The 15,743-nt window shown below is 26.2% G+C and overlaps 1 protein-coding gene across 1 annotated transcript; it reads left to right on the forward strand.

Moving 5' to 3' along the window:
* The first annotated feature begins 284 nt into the window (after nt 1–284).
* Nucleotides 285–3,610, forward strand: EAE97_004656 (uncharacterized protein). Its single transcript, XM_038875168.1, has 5 exons — nt 285–770; nt 860–887; nt 963–1,298; nt 1,353–3,222; nt 3,345–3,610. The coding sequence occupies exons 1-5, from the start codon at nt 631–633 to the stop codon at nt 3,557–3,559; spliced, it is 2,589 nt and encodes an 862-aa protein (XP_038733525.1). The 5' UTR covers nt 285–630; the 3' UTR covers nt 3,560–3,610.
* Nucleotides 3,611–15,743: the final 12,133 nt, after the last annotated feature.

Consider the following 15,743-nt stretch of genomic DNA (forward strand, 5'->3'; position numbering starts at 1 on the left):
AATTAAACAAAATATATAGCATAAAAATATATAATAAAATCAATTATAGTGAATCGTATAACTTATAATAATAATAATAATAATAATAATCTAAATATCACACGACAATCTCACCTCATACAATAACCAAAAAATTAAGCTTAAAATCCAGGGTTTGGTGGTACATAGTGACGTATTTCATAGACTTAAGCAAGGCAAAGCTTGATAAGGCTACCGACTCCGGGAAAATAGTGGGAAAAATAGGTTGCTAGCTTGGTTCATCTTTCTAGTGCCCCGCCATTTCATTCCAACCCCTCGTTTGGTCGGTCGGTCGGTCGTTCGTTCGTTCGTTCGTTCGTTCATTCGATTTTCAAGAAAAAAAGAAAGGAATTGAAAATTGTTCACTCGAAACTAAACTCGAGGAGAGTTTTTTGTTCTTTCTGCTGGTCGAGATTATCGAGGTCTTCTTACTTTGTTTGTCTGGCTTTGACATACATCCGCAGATTTGTTGTCTACCTGGTATACATAAGTATAAGGATTTAGCTTTCCGTGCGGGCTCACGACCTCAATTCAAGCGGCACAGTCATATCGATCTCTTTGACGAGTATTCAAATACAAAGTAGATACATACCTCACCCAGCATCCCTCAACATGTCAGCTGCTGCTCCTGCAGATGGCGGATCAAATCCTTCGGGACTGAAAGAGAAGATGAAGAATCCGTTTGCGACTTTGAGAGAGAAGTTGCATGATACGAAATTGCATGATATGAAGGTTGGGTTGATTCAGAAGAAGTAAGTTGAAATTGGAGGAGGGGAAGAGGGGAAGGGGAAGCGGGAAGTTGGATACTTGTTGTTTGCTGTTTATTGACCATTGCATATAGACATCAGATTGGCAAGTTGGGAAACTTGGTAGGTTTTGGTTTCTTTTTTTGTTTCTTCTACTACTTCCTCTTCCTCTCCGAATAAATCCTAATCCTCACATAGTTCAATCCAAATCATCGTCATGATGAAGAACACGAAAAGATTACAGACGAAAAAAGATCCAGAATCGCAGAATCTCATCGTTTCGAATCCTTTGCGCCAGAAAGACCAGGAAATAATATCAAATGGTATGTGGATGGACGCGATTACTTCTGGGCCGTATCAGTTGCGCTCGAAGCGGCAAAGGAAACCATATATATTGCAGATTGGTGGTTATCTCCCGAATTATTCATGCGCCGACCTCCATATTATAATCAACAATGGCGTTTGGATCAGATTCTTAAGCGCAGAGCAGAAGCGGGAGTGAAGATTTTCGTTATTGTTTATCGAGAAGTCGAGGTATGTGTTGCGATTGAAATTCTCAAGATTTAATTGATTGACTTTTTGTAATAGGCTGCTCTTACATGTAATTCTGAACACACGAAACATGCTCTTCAAGCTTTATGTCCCGAAGGAACTCCAGGATATGGAAATATTCAAATTATGCGACATCCAGATCATAATGTTCTCGAAAATGCGGCTGATATGACATTTTACTGGGCTCATCACGAAAAGTTTATTGTAATTGATTACAATTTGGCATTTATTGGTGGTTTAGATTTATGTTTTGGAAGATGGGACAATCATCAACATCCTCTTGCCGATGTACATCCAGAAGGAATCGCAACTGAAGTTTGGCCAGGACAAGATTTCAACAACAATCGTGTTATGGATTTTCAAGATGTCAAAGATTGGAAAGCCAATGAATTATCAAAGGCTGAGTATGGACGTATGCCTTGGCATGATGTTGCTATGGGTGTTGTCGGAGATTGCGTTTATGACATCGCGGAACATTTTGTTCTGAGATGGAATTTTGTCAAACGAGACAAATACAAACGTGATGAGCGATTCAATTGGTTGATTCTTGAAGGTAGAGATGGCGAGAACGAAGATTTGGTTGGAGTACAAAGACCAAAACATCCGGTTGGAGATTATGTCAATCATCCACTTACACCATTGAGTACGAAATCATTAGGACAGCAAGGAACGGTTCATGCTCAAGTCGTTCGAAGTAGTGCCGATTGGTCTAGTGGTATTCTCGTGGAACACAGCATTCAAAATGCTTATAGTGAACTGATTCGAAACGCTCAACATTATGTTTATATCGAAAATCAATTCTTCATCACTGCCACGGGTGATCAACAAGCTCCAATTAGAAACACTATTGGAAGAGCGATTGTTGATGCTGTTGTCAGAGCTGGGAAAGAAGGTAGAAAGTTCCGAGTCATCATTTTGATTCCTTCTATTCCAGGTTTTGCTGGTGATCTTAGAGATGATGCAGCGACAGGTACGAGAGCTATTATGGATTACCAGTACAAATCTATTTGTCGAGGTGAACATTCGATATTCGAGCAAATTAGAAAGGAAGGTATTGAACCGGAGCAACATATCTTTTTCTTCAACCTACGATCTTATGATCGTTTGAATGTTACTCCAGCCGTCAAAAAGCAAGAGGAAGAATCCGGTGTCAAGTACCAAGATGTACAAAGAGCAGAGGCAGAGGAAATTATGGACTCTGGTATTCACGGGGAAGGAGTTCAAGAAGTCGAAAAGCATGATGAGTTGAAGGATAAGTTTGAACATGCTATGCATCATGATGATTCTGGAGATGAAGCCCAAGAAAGAAGAACTGATGCCAAGAGAAAGTTCGAAGCAAAGGCAGAAGCAGCTGGTACGAATCATAAACCAAATAGTACCGATAGTGTGGCGAAGAATGCTATGCATATGCAACCAAACTTGGTTGATGAGCCATGGGAAGGCGATCTTGCGGGAGAAGCCGATAACTGGATCCAGGAAGAACTTTATATCCACGGCAAAGTTCTAATTGTTGATGATAGAACAGTTATTTGTGGAAGTTCGAACCTTAATGATCGTTCACAATTAGGTATTCATGACAGTGAACTGTCAATCGTCATGACGGATACGAGAACAGTCCAGAGTACAATGGATGGAAAGCCATACGAAGCAGGATATCATGCATCTACGCTGAGAAAATATCTTTGGCGTGAACATTTGGGTTTACTGCTACCACAAGATTTGGATGCAGATGATGATCCAAATGCTCAACCACCGAGTATTCCAAATGATATTCATGATGAAGGGGAGACATATGGTTTTGTTGAGGATCCATTAAGTGATGACCTTTGGGATATGTGGGTTAGTAGAGCGACGAAGAATACTCAGATGTTTAGACAATTGTTTCATGCTGATCCGGACAATTTTGGTATGTATTTTTCTTTTCTAACTTTATTATTATGAGTTAACTACTCATGATTTTGTTTCTCCGTTTCCCGCTTACTACTCCTCTACTTTTTCTCTAATTTAAATCTTACTGACCAACCCTAGTCAAAACCTTTGATGATTATGATAAATTCCTCCCACCTAAGGGTATTCGTTCAGGTCATATCTACGACCGTATGATCCCACCACAGGAAATTAGACAGAAGTTGGATCAGATTAAGGGACATTTGGTTTGGATGCCATTGGAATTCTTGAAGGATGCACCGATGGCGGAAACAGGATTGCAGGTCAACAGTTGGACGGAGAGTATTTATACTTAATGGAAAAGAGATACAAAGAATGAGAAGGGTGGGAAAGAGGAATTGGAAAAGGGGTTGGGGAGGAGGAGGGTTTTTGATGGTTTTTGACTTTTGATTTTTGATTTTGATTTTTTGCATGAGGTGATGATGGATGAATGGATGAATGGCGTTAAATGGGAAACGATGGCGGCGGTAACAGGTGATGGAACGGATGATGAAAGGAAGTTCTTTCGTGGCTTGTTGTGATTGTTGTTTTGTTTTGTCATTGCTATCAATGCAGATGAGTTTTTAGGGAATCACATTACGATATGATTCATGTGCGAATTTGATTTATCTATTTATTTATTCATCTACGATCTTGCATTTTGGATCCTGGAAGAGAGAATTGAGATGGAGGTTTTTGGTATTGGTGATTTGAAATATTGCTACGGCTATTATTATTGGTGGTGGTGTTGTTATTATTGTTATAAGTGATATTGATCTAATGAATGAGGTGGAGGAGTTGATGGGAGTGTAATTGGGTTATGATGTGATGGGGGTTATGGCTGTAGAACGGGAGTGTAGTGATGGGATGGAAAGGAGGGAAGGCATGAGATGGGAATGAGAGGATTGATTCCATGTCATCGTCATATCTAGAGAGCTAGAGATCTCGTATCTCCCTCCGTGAGGGGGTTTAATGGCTGGGATTTGGATTTGGATTTGGATTTAGAGTGAGATTTGTTGGTGTGGTGTGGTGTGGTGGAGGGGAGGGAGTGGAGGGGTGAGAGGTTGAGAAAGAAAGGAGCGGTATGAGAAGCTGGAGAGGAGGGAGAGGAGAGAGTCTAAGAGGAGGGAGAGAGGTTTTGTTGCATCTCTACAGATTCCGGTCTTTTCGTGAAGTTTGAAAGTTTGAATATTTGGAATTCTTGGGATTGTAGATTGTGAATTCGTTGGTGTAGTGTAGTATAGAATTGACGGGTTGAGAAGTTGAGAGATTGAGAGGCTGGGAGAGGAAAGATGAAGGGTCGTATGAAGAGAGGAAAGGTTGAGAGAGGAAAGGGTTTGAAAGATTTGAGGTTCAAAAAATACCTAGGTAAAGGAATGGAGAATAAAGAATGGAAGTGGAGAAGTGTATTATAAGAAGAAGTTTTGTTGCATATCTAGAACCCTCGTATCTTCTATTAGTAATCTTATGTATGTATGTATGTAGGTAGACTCGGTAGAATATTTGAAACCACCTGCAAATCTACTCGTAAACTAGAATCAATAAGTAATCAGTAGGTCGAAAGAGGTATAGTTGGGAGGGGAAGGGAAGGGGGGCTTACCTATGAAGATGGATGTGAAGATGTGAAATGTGAGATTTTGTTGCATGTCTATCGTATAATTTCTCGTATTTTTTTGTGTGTGTGTGTGGGTAGGATGTTTGGGATTAAGAGTCGTTGGTGGTGTCGAGTTACCTAAGCTGAAGGGATTATTGATAAGAAGGGAGGAGGGGTTTGAAAGAGAGGATTTGTTACGTCTCATACCTAGGTGGGTATCTACAGATCTCGTATCTTTGCTCGTATATCGTAGGATGGTTAAAGCTGACTAATAAGTGCAGTCAGTGTAACGTGGTTTATCATCGAGTGACCCATATCATCGAGTGGCCCACTTTTACCTCAATTTACACTTTCAAATCCATATTATTCAATAACAATTGAATTAATTAATTGAAACTATTAGTAATCTAATAATCTAGAATTTATTATATTATTTTAATAGATTCTTATATTATATTCTATTTTTTCATATTTATTATAATATTAATTAAAAAATACTTTTTTATTAGAAATCTTTTCTTTTTGATATTTATTATATTAAATCTAAATATTAATTTTTTATTAAAATAATATATTAAGAATCTTTTATTTAATAAATATTCTTTTTTAATATAATTGAATTTTTTTTATATATTAATATTTATTTAATATTTTATTTGTTATTCAAAGTATATAAATCTTTATATTTAAAAGTATATTTTTATAAATTAATTTTTTTATATTTTTAATTAAAATTAATATAATCTTGAATATAGGTATAAGAAAGTTTATTTGATAATAAATTATTTGAGATTTAATTAATATTAATTAAAAAAAAGCTTTAATTAGTATCGTAGGTCATAGGCTAGTGGTATAGTATGGAAGCTGGCTCAGGTTAACGACTAAAATGGATTATATAAGCAGTGTGATATATGATATTAAAGAATCTGTATTGAATAGTAATTGTTCTTATTTTGTATTTAAGGGGAAAAGACCTTTTTTTATACTTTTTCTTTTTAATTTAGTATTTCTGTTTTTATAAATCTCTTATAAATCTTTTTTTAATTCGTTTATTTTTTTGAAATAAAGTCCTTTTTTATATTCTTTATTTTATATCCGTTTTCGGATTTATAGTTGTTTTTCGGCTTAATAATTGTTTTCGGATTAATGATTGCTTTTGTAAGTTTTATAAGTGATGATTATATAATCTGATTATATAATATACTTATACTTAATTGAATGCTTATTAAAAAGGTGTATATATTATATTATTTTTAATTAAAACAATAGTCCTCTTTAATATATATTATCTTTTTGTATTTTTAATATATATATATTAGCTTCATTAAAACCTTCTTATTTTAAAGGGAAAAGAGTATCAATATCTCATATATATATATATATTAGTTTTATTAAAAACCTTATTTATAAAGGAAAAAAGAGTATTAATAAATATATATTTTATTTTTAATAATAATTATTAAAATTTTGAATCATATTAATGAATCTTGATAATTTGATTCTATCTAATAACTTAGTTAATTCATTAACTAATTGATTTTCTATAGAAATCCATATTAAATCTAAATATCCTTTATTTATAAGATCTCTTATATAATAATATTTAGTATTAATATACTTGCTTCTATTATAATATATAGAATTATTCGATATAGCTTTTACTAATATATTATTTGTATATAATAGGAATTTATTTTAATTATATTAATTTAATTTCTATAATATATATCTTAAATATATAATTTCTTTAATAACTAAATTTATAATAATTAGCTTGGATTCTGCTGTATTTTATATTATAATAGATTGCAATTTAGTTTTTTAGTTAATTGAATTATTAATATATATAAATATATAGTCATTAATGGATTTAGTAAAGCTTTTATTTCCCATATAATCTGCATTACAAAATCCTTTAATATATTTATTATTATCTTTTTTATATGTAGTTTTAAATGTTTTAATCTCTTTTAAATATCGAAATATTCTTTTTATAGTTATTATATGGTTCTTACTAGGATTAGATATATATCTTACTAATTTTAATATAAAATAAGCAATATCCCATTTAATTCCTAATGCTAAATATAGTAATTTCCCTATTGCTTTTTGTACTTATTTGATTTTATCTAAATCGGCTTTATTAGGATTTATTTTTATATTATTTTTAGTAATCATAGATATAGCCACAGGGATGCAATCTTTTAGTTTTAGATTCTTTAGATATTTATTTATATATTCTTCTTGATATAATTCAATATATTCTTTATTTAAATTGATTTGAATACCTAAATAGTCTTTTATTGGATCTAAATCCTTTAAATCTAAATAATTTTTAAGATTTTTAATAAAATCTTTGATTAGAATTTCGCTAGAGTCTATAATAGCAATATTATCAATAAATATATTTAATATTAATCCCAAATATTCATTTATAAATATACATTCATCTGATTTTATATTAATAAAATTTAATTTATTTAATATGCTTTTTAATATAGTATACCATATTCTAGCGGATTGTTTTAATTCATATAGAGCTTTATTTAGCTTTAATATTATATTATTATTATGATATATCTCAGGGGCTTTTATATATATATTTTTATCAATATCACCCTATACAAAAGCTAGAATTATGTCTATTTTGTATATATACCACCCTTTATTGGATACTAATGCAAATATCAATTTCCAGGTTATTTGCTTTATTATACTAGTAAAAGTATTTAAATAATCTAATCCATATAGTTATTCAAATTCTTTAGCTATGTATTTAGCTTTAAATTCAATATTATTCTCAAATAAATATTTAACTTTATAAACCCATTTTGTCTTTAATATATTTAGTTTTTTTATATTATTATTTTTCTTTTTAATAATATTCCAGGTATTATTCTTTTCAAGAGTATTTATTTTATATTTTATAGTTTTTTCCTAATATTCTTTTTAATTAGAATTTATAGCTTGTGAATATATTTCAGGAGTTATTAGATTTTTATTATAAGATCTTTTTATTATTACTTTTTTGTTAGTTTTTATATTAAAATATAATAATATATTCTCTTTATATTGATTATTATTAATATTATTTAATTTAAATTTATAATCTTGATTTTCTAATTTTATATATTACAAATAAGCGAGATTATATATATCTAATTATAATTCTATTCTTTATATACACTTAGATTATCTAATAAAGGTAGGCAAATTAGAATTAAATGATATTTCAATCATTAATCTGCTTTTATTAATATTAGAATCTTTAGAATCAATATTTTTATTTAAATCTTTATATATATTATTATGTATATCTATCTCTTCTTCTTAATCATTAATATTAGAATCTTTTTCTAATAAATCCTTTTTAATAAGATTGCTTTTAATATTATTATTATAATATAATATATCTTCTTTAATAATAAAATCACTAGAACTCATTATCTTATTTCTATTTGGAATATAAAATAATAAATTCTTAGAAAATTCAAATCCTACTAAAATTCCTTTTTCTGATTTATAATCAAGTTTATTCTCTCTTTTTTCTTTATATTTTAATATATATACAAGAGATCCTAGGATTCTAATATATTTTATATTAGGTTCCTTATTATATAATAATTCAAAGAGTGAGCTTTTTATAGTTTTATTATAATATCTATTTTTAATATAAACTATTCCCTTTAGTATATTAGATCATAAAAATATAGGTAGATTTTTATTTTTTATAAATACTAGTATTCTTTCTATTAAATATCTATTTATTCTTTTAGTTATTCCATTTTGGGAATAGTAATAAGGATTAATATATTCTAGTATAATTCCTTTTGATTTTGCAAATAAATTCCATTGATTAGAATTAAATTCTTTTGCATTATCTAATCTGATTGCCTTTATTCTAATATTAAATTGATTATATATCAAATAAAATATTTCTTTTAATATATTAAAAGCATTTAATTTAAAATTTATGGAATACACTTATATATTTTGTATAGTCTAATCTATGAAAGTAATAAAATATTTTTTTTCTTTTAATTCTGATATATTAAATAATCCACAAATATCAATATTAATTTTATCAAATTTATCTAATTTCAAATCTGATAGGGATTTACTAATATTTTGAGTCATTTTACTGTATATACAGGCTTCACAATGACTTAAATCCGTTTTAGAATCTTTTAAATTTAGTGTTTTTATAATATAATCCTTATTTATATGATTTAAACATTTGTGCCATAAATTTAAATCTTTTAGATTCGTATTATTTGATTTATTTTTAGAATTAGATTCCTTTTTAGATTTATTTATTTGATTTATTTTAGAATCTTTATTATTATTATAAATAATAATCTTATTTTGATTTAATAAATTATAGTTTATATTATATTCTAAATAGAAAGTATTATTAATTTACTTAGTATTCGCTTTTATATTTAGAATTTTATTTGAAAATTTATAAATATTGCTTGGAGGTAGAATTTCATTAGTTTACCCTCTTTTTGCAGTTTGCTTAATACTAATTAGAATTGATTTTAATAATAAAATATATTTTACTATTCGAATGAATATTTTCTTATTATTTATAATAATAGAAATATCCTTATACCTTAATATTAATATAGATTCTTTATTAGCTATATTTACATATTTTGGGACTTTATATTCTTTATAATTTATAAACCAATCTTTATTTGAACAATAATACTCTATAGCTCCTAAATCTATTATAATATTATTTTTAGATCTACTAATATAATTGACTAACATGGATATAATCATAATATTATTTTCCTATTTAGAACTAGATATTATATCATAGTTTATTGAAAAGACCTAATTTATTTCTTTAGTTTTAAAGCTTTCTTTATAATTTTTATTATTTTTATTATGATTTTTATTATTTTTCTTTTGTTTTTAATTGGAATTTTTATTATTTTTGTTGTTTTTATAGGTTCTATTGGATTTTTTAAGATTATTTAATTTTTTAATAATTTTATAAAATTGTTTTTTAGAATTACTTTTATTATTTGAGTTTTTAAATCTTTTATAATCTTTATTATATAGTTCTAGATATTTTTTAAAACACTTTTCTTTTAAATACCCCTTTTTATTACAAAATATATAATTTGAAATAGTATTTAATAGTTTTATAATTCTATTAAATTCTATAGAACCTTTTATTCTTAATTCTTTGAATATTAATTCAGATATTAATTTATTTAAATCAATATTATCATTATTATTTAAATCTTTTAATATTTTTTCTGTTTTTTTAGATTTAAACAAATCAAATGAATTATTTAGATTATTAAATATAACTCATATTATATAAGCTTTTTGTAATTCGAATTTTAATTCTTTTAAATATATATATAATAACAATATATAATTTATATATTCATTTATATTATTAAAATTATTATAATTTGATTCTATTAATTTATTAAAATATCAACTTATTATATCAAGTAAGATTTCACTATAAATCTTATTTATAATATCCCAAAGCTCTTTTGGATTGGTTTTTTCCTTAAATCTTTTTATTAAATCTATTGATATTATAGATTTTAATATTATTAGAACTTTTTTTGATTTATCTTTATATTCTTTTATTTTTTTGCTATATTTGAGGCAAATCTCTTTCGATATAAATATATTATTTTCTTTAAAATATAGTGATTGATTAGAGCCTGTATCTGAATTGTCTATATAGAATATAAATCTATTAGTTTCTAAAAAGAGCTTAGATTTTGTATACCATTTTATATAATTAAAACAACTATTCAGTTTAGGATTTATAAACTTGATTTCTTAATTCATATTCATTTTTATTTAATATATATGAATATTTTATTATAATATGGTAAATACTATATAATCAGAATCTTAATATAGCTTTTATAAAGCTTTATTTCGGGAAATAATAAGTTTTTAGCTACTATCTCTTAATATAAATCTATATAAACTCTTATATATAAATCTATTCAAGCTAGGATACCTTCATATAAGATATAATGCTATATAATCCACTATAGATAATGTATATATATATATATAGTTTCTAGAAACCTAATTTTATTCTTTAATTAGATTTAGTCTCAGAGATACAGACTAAAAATAGGCTAAAAGAGCTTAATATATTAATAACTAATATATATATTAATATAAAGAGATATATATATAAAGAGATATATATATATATATATATATTTATATATATAAATCTATATTTACTAATAATATTATACAAGTATCAGAAATATAATATTCCTTTAATCTATCAAATTCTTTATTAAGAATATTATTTATAAAATCGATTTTTTCGAATTCAAAATCAAATAAATTAGGATTCGCTTCTACAATATTCTTTATAATAAAATTCCTTATATAATAAGGTAATCAAGCTTCCTATTGTATAGAATTTGATATAATAGCTTCTATATTATAATTATATAATATAGAAATACTATATATTGAATCTCTAATACCTAATTAATCTAATTCAGCTTGGATTTCGTTTTTTTATACTATTAAATAGTATTTTATTATTATTTGAAATTCTATTTTAATAATAAAATTATTATTATTATAGATTTCCCTTTTACTTTCTTATTGAAATACTTTGTATTCCCTATTATTCAATTTCTTTTTAAATCTTTTAATGGTTCTTATAAGTATATACTGGTTTATAAGATTTATGTAATATATTGATTTATATTGTGATATACGATATATCTTTGTATATAGGGATTCAATATAATCTTAGTTGATTTACCTTTCTTCTTACTAATCTGAATATTAAATCGATATTTTGATTTTCGATTTGAATTAGATTCGGATTCGTATTTATTTCTTTTTCTATAAAAGCATTTTGAATATATATCGAATTCCAGGCTTTTTTGGTAATAAGGGTAGGGTTTCTTCTAAAAGCTTTTATATCAAAATTATAATATATAATTATACTATAATTAGAATTTGATATGTATATTAAATCCAAATAGGCTTAGCTTTTGGTTTCTAAGGCTTTTAAGTAGTATTTAATCTTTATAGAATATACAACAAAATAATATAAATTGTTTATATATCTTTCCCTTTTTTTTTTATATTGAATTATATTATATTCCCTATTATTTAATATTCTTATATACCCTTTTATTATCTAATCCAGAAAATCTTCAACTAATTCCATATATATTATAAGATCGATAGTGTATATAAGGTTTACAAATATATATAAAGATTAATAAAATATATAGAAAATATATATAGAGTTGGTAGATTTATATATTAATCAATAATTGTTTATTTATAAGCAATAACTAGCTTTATACCTTCAATGAGGTATAATATTCGATTCTACTATACCCAGTGATGTATAATATTAATATAGTAAAAGAGCTTATATATATCCAGTGATATATAATACTATTGATATATATATTCAGTAATGTGTACATTCCTTTTAATATTATTTAGTAATATTATAAGTATATATATATAATTTGAATAAGGATTTGAAGTTGTTATAGATTTGTATTAGTGTATGGGAACACTTATATAATATATAAGGCATCTGAATCGAGTGAATTTCTTTGTATTCTTTGCTTTTAGATGCGAAATCGATTGTTTTTTGGCTTTTTCATTCTTTCCTTGCTTTTTCAATATGTATTTGATATACTATTGATATATATAAACTTCTTTTTAGTTATATTTATAAGTTGCCGGGCTCATAACCTATTGTAGATTATAGACTAGTAATATAGTATAAAAGCTGGTTTAGATTAATAACTAAAATGGATTATATAAGCAATATAACATATAATATTAAAGAATCTATATTGAATAGTAATTACTCTTATTCTATATTCAAGAGAAAAAGACCTCTTTTTATACTTTTTTTTTCTAATTTAGTATTTCCGTTTTTATAAATCTCTTATAGATCTCTTCCTAATCTATTTATTCTTTCAAAATAAAGCCTTTTTTTATATTCTTTATTTTATATCCGTTTTCGAATTTATGGCCGTTTTTCGGCTTAATGGTTGTTTTCGGATTAATAATCGCTTTCATAAGCTTTATAAGCGATAATCATATGATCTAATTATATAATATGCCTATACTTGATTGAATGCTTATTAAAAAGGTGTATATATTATATTATTTTTAATTAAAACAATAATTAGATTATAAAGGGTTTGAGAAATTTATTGATTTAAATTGAAAAAAAGAGAGATAAATATGTAAATTCGAATATTTAATTTCGAGAATATAATTTTAGAATTAAATAGAATTAAATCTATTTTTTGAAATTCTGATTTTATATTCTAAAAAATAATTGATTCTTTGTATATAGTTTTAAAAGTTATAAAGAATTCAATTTTTGAAATATAATTAATATATATTTTAATAAATCTATTAATTTAATTATTATATAAATATTTTAGATTATTAAAATAATTAATATTAAATAATTGAATTAAATAATTTAAATATAATAATAAATATAAATATATAATATTGTTTTCTTTATAATATATTGAAAAGCTATTAATTTATGGTTTTTATATTTATTTAATATTAATATTCAATATTATTTTTTCTTTGATTCTTAATATATTTATTAAAATATTCAATTATTCTAAATCTATTTTATTATTTGTTTATTTATTGGATATAGATTTAATAATTTATTTTATAAAAAGATTTGTTTTAATATATTAATTAAAGAAATAAATTTGTTTTTAAATTATTAAAAATAAAAGAATAGTTTTATTCTTTCTATTTCCATATATTATTACTATAACCTATTCTTGATTATCTAATTATATTATCTTGTTTTTTATTATTTTGTTTAGTATTAATTATTATTATTATTAGATATATAATCTCTATTATAAAATCTATTTTATCAAAATTATAAAAATCTTATTTAAAATACTATATTTCGCTTATATATTTGCAATTAATTGAAATTATTTTTCAAAAAGTTTAGAATTCTTACAAAAAATTCTTTAAAAATTCTTTAAAAATTAAAATATATTTTTAATTCAATTCAATATTTTATAAATTGATATATTTAAAGCTTTTTAATATATTTTGTATTTCTCAATTTGAAAATATTATTTATTATATTTTCTATATTTTTTAATTTAAATAAAAATTCTTTTAAATTTATATCAAATATATATTAAATAATTATTTTTTCTTTTAATTTTATAATCTTATAATAATTTATTTGAATTTTTATATAAAAAAATAAATCTTTTATTTTATATTGAAAAGTTATATAAAAGATATTATAGAGTATAATAATCTTTTGAATATTTAATTTTTTATTTTTATAAATAGTTTTGATAATAAAAAGTATATAAGCTTTTTAATTATTTGAATTCATTATAGATTATTAATAAAATATATATTAAAAAAGATAGGTGTAAATTGAGGTGAAAGTGGGTCACTCGATGATATAGGCCACTCGATAATAAACCGCGTTATGTGTACGAGTAGAGTAGAGTAGCGAAGCGGCTGAGAGAGATTGCAATGGGAGATCTATTTCAAATAGTATGGTTGCAATTGGAGAGTGTGTGATATTTTGTTTGTTTTAGATAGGTATGAGGTGCTGATGATTTTGTATTTTGTTATTTTGTAGAATGGAGTGGAATGGAATGTGCTTGTTATTTTGTTGTAGAGAGGGAGGAACTAGTTTCTTAGAAATATACTATTTTTTGGAATCCTTTGTTATATCGAATTATTACTCTAGTTTATTGAATAATATAAGTTATACCCATATTATGAAGTCTATGAGCTATCATGTGTTATTGATTTTTACGATTATTGATAAACTTCTGATTTATTAAATATTCCATTTTAGAGTAATAATAGTGTTTTCCTAATATTTTCGATTTTGAGCGAGCCCGTTGTAAGATATACGAGTTTCTTCCTTCACCACGTGTCTGTCTGTGAGCAGAGTGTAGTTAGTATATTTTCTGGTCGTATAGGTACGCGTAGGACTTGGAAAACGATGAAATGAATGAGAGGTTATGTTGCATATCTACAATTTCTCGTATCTTTATTCGTACATAGCATGTTTGGAACTAATGAGTAAGTCTAAGCTAAGTATTAGACTACAGTTCAGAGTACAGTGATTGAGAGGACAGGTTTGAAAGAGAGAGGATTTGTTGCATATCTACAGATCTCGTATCTTTGTGCATATGCAGAATGTCTGAAACCAAGTCCAAGCTATAAGTATTAGACTACAATAGTTGAAAAGAGAGGCGTGAAATAGGATTTGTTGCATATCTACAGATCTCGTATCTTCATGCTTACGCGGAATGTCTGGGACACCTAGATTTAGGTAAGCAAGCTAGACTAAAATCAATAGGCCGAAAGAGAAGTGCATAGGCTAGCTTGTGATTGGATCAGAGGATAAAATATTATAAATTGTCTTAGGATATTTTGATACAGGATGTATGGGTAAGTAAGAACTACATTGTAGAAGATTTGGAAAATTGCAGTTTTGTTGCATATCTACAATTTCTCGTATTTCCGTATGCGCGTATAAAAATGTTTGATACGTAAGACAAAATCGAATCAACGAGATGGAAGTCAGGAAGTTCGTGGTTGAGTGAGATTGGGTGTAGCTTCTAGCTAGCAGAGTCTCAGGATGTTTGGGTGCGGGATGGATGCGGATTGGAGGGTTTGTTGCATATCTATATCTCTCGGTATGGCCGTTTGGGTTTGTTCGGGTTGTTTTGGATATGGATATGGATATGGATATGGATATATGAGACTAGATTGGGAAGATTGGGAATTCAGAAGCTGAGAGGGAATTATGGGGGTAGAAAGATACATGTAGGATGTAATTATAGAATCGTCTCGAACAATCACAATCTCGTCTTCAC

This window comes from Botrytis byssoidea (genome assembly GCF_014898295.1).
Source record: "Botrytis byssoidea strain MUCL 94 chromosome Unknown BBYS_008, whole genome shotgun sequence".
In the NCBI taxonomy this organism is placed as follows: domain Eukaryota; kingdom Fungi; phylum Ascomycota; class Leotiomycetes; order Helotiales; family Sclerotiniaceae; genus Botrytis; species Botrytis byssoidea.

Bases quoted from the DNA above. Each gene is read 5' to 3' on its own strand.
- EAE97_004656 (XM_038875168.1), top strand. From the start codon at position 631: ATGTCAGCTGCTGCTCCTGCAGATGGCGGATCAAATCCTTCGGGACTG. The intron at 771-859 runs GTAAGTTGAAAT...CATTGCATATAG, and splicing joins GTTGGGTTGATTCAGAAGAA to ACATCAGATTGGCAAGTTGG. The intron at 888-962 runs GTAGGTTTTGGT...ATCCTCACATAG, and splicing joins TTGGCAAGTTGGGAAACTTG to TTCAATCCAAATCATCGTCA.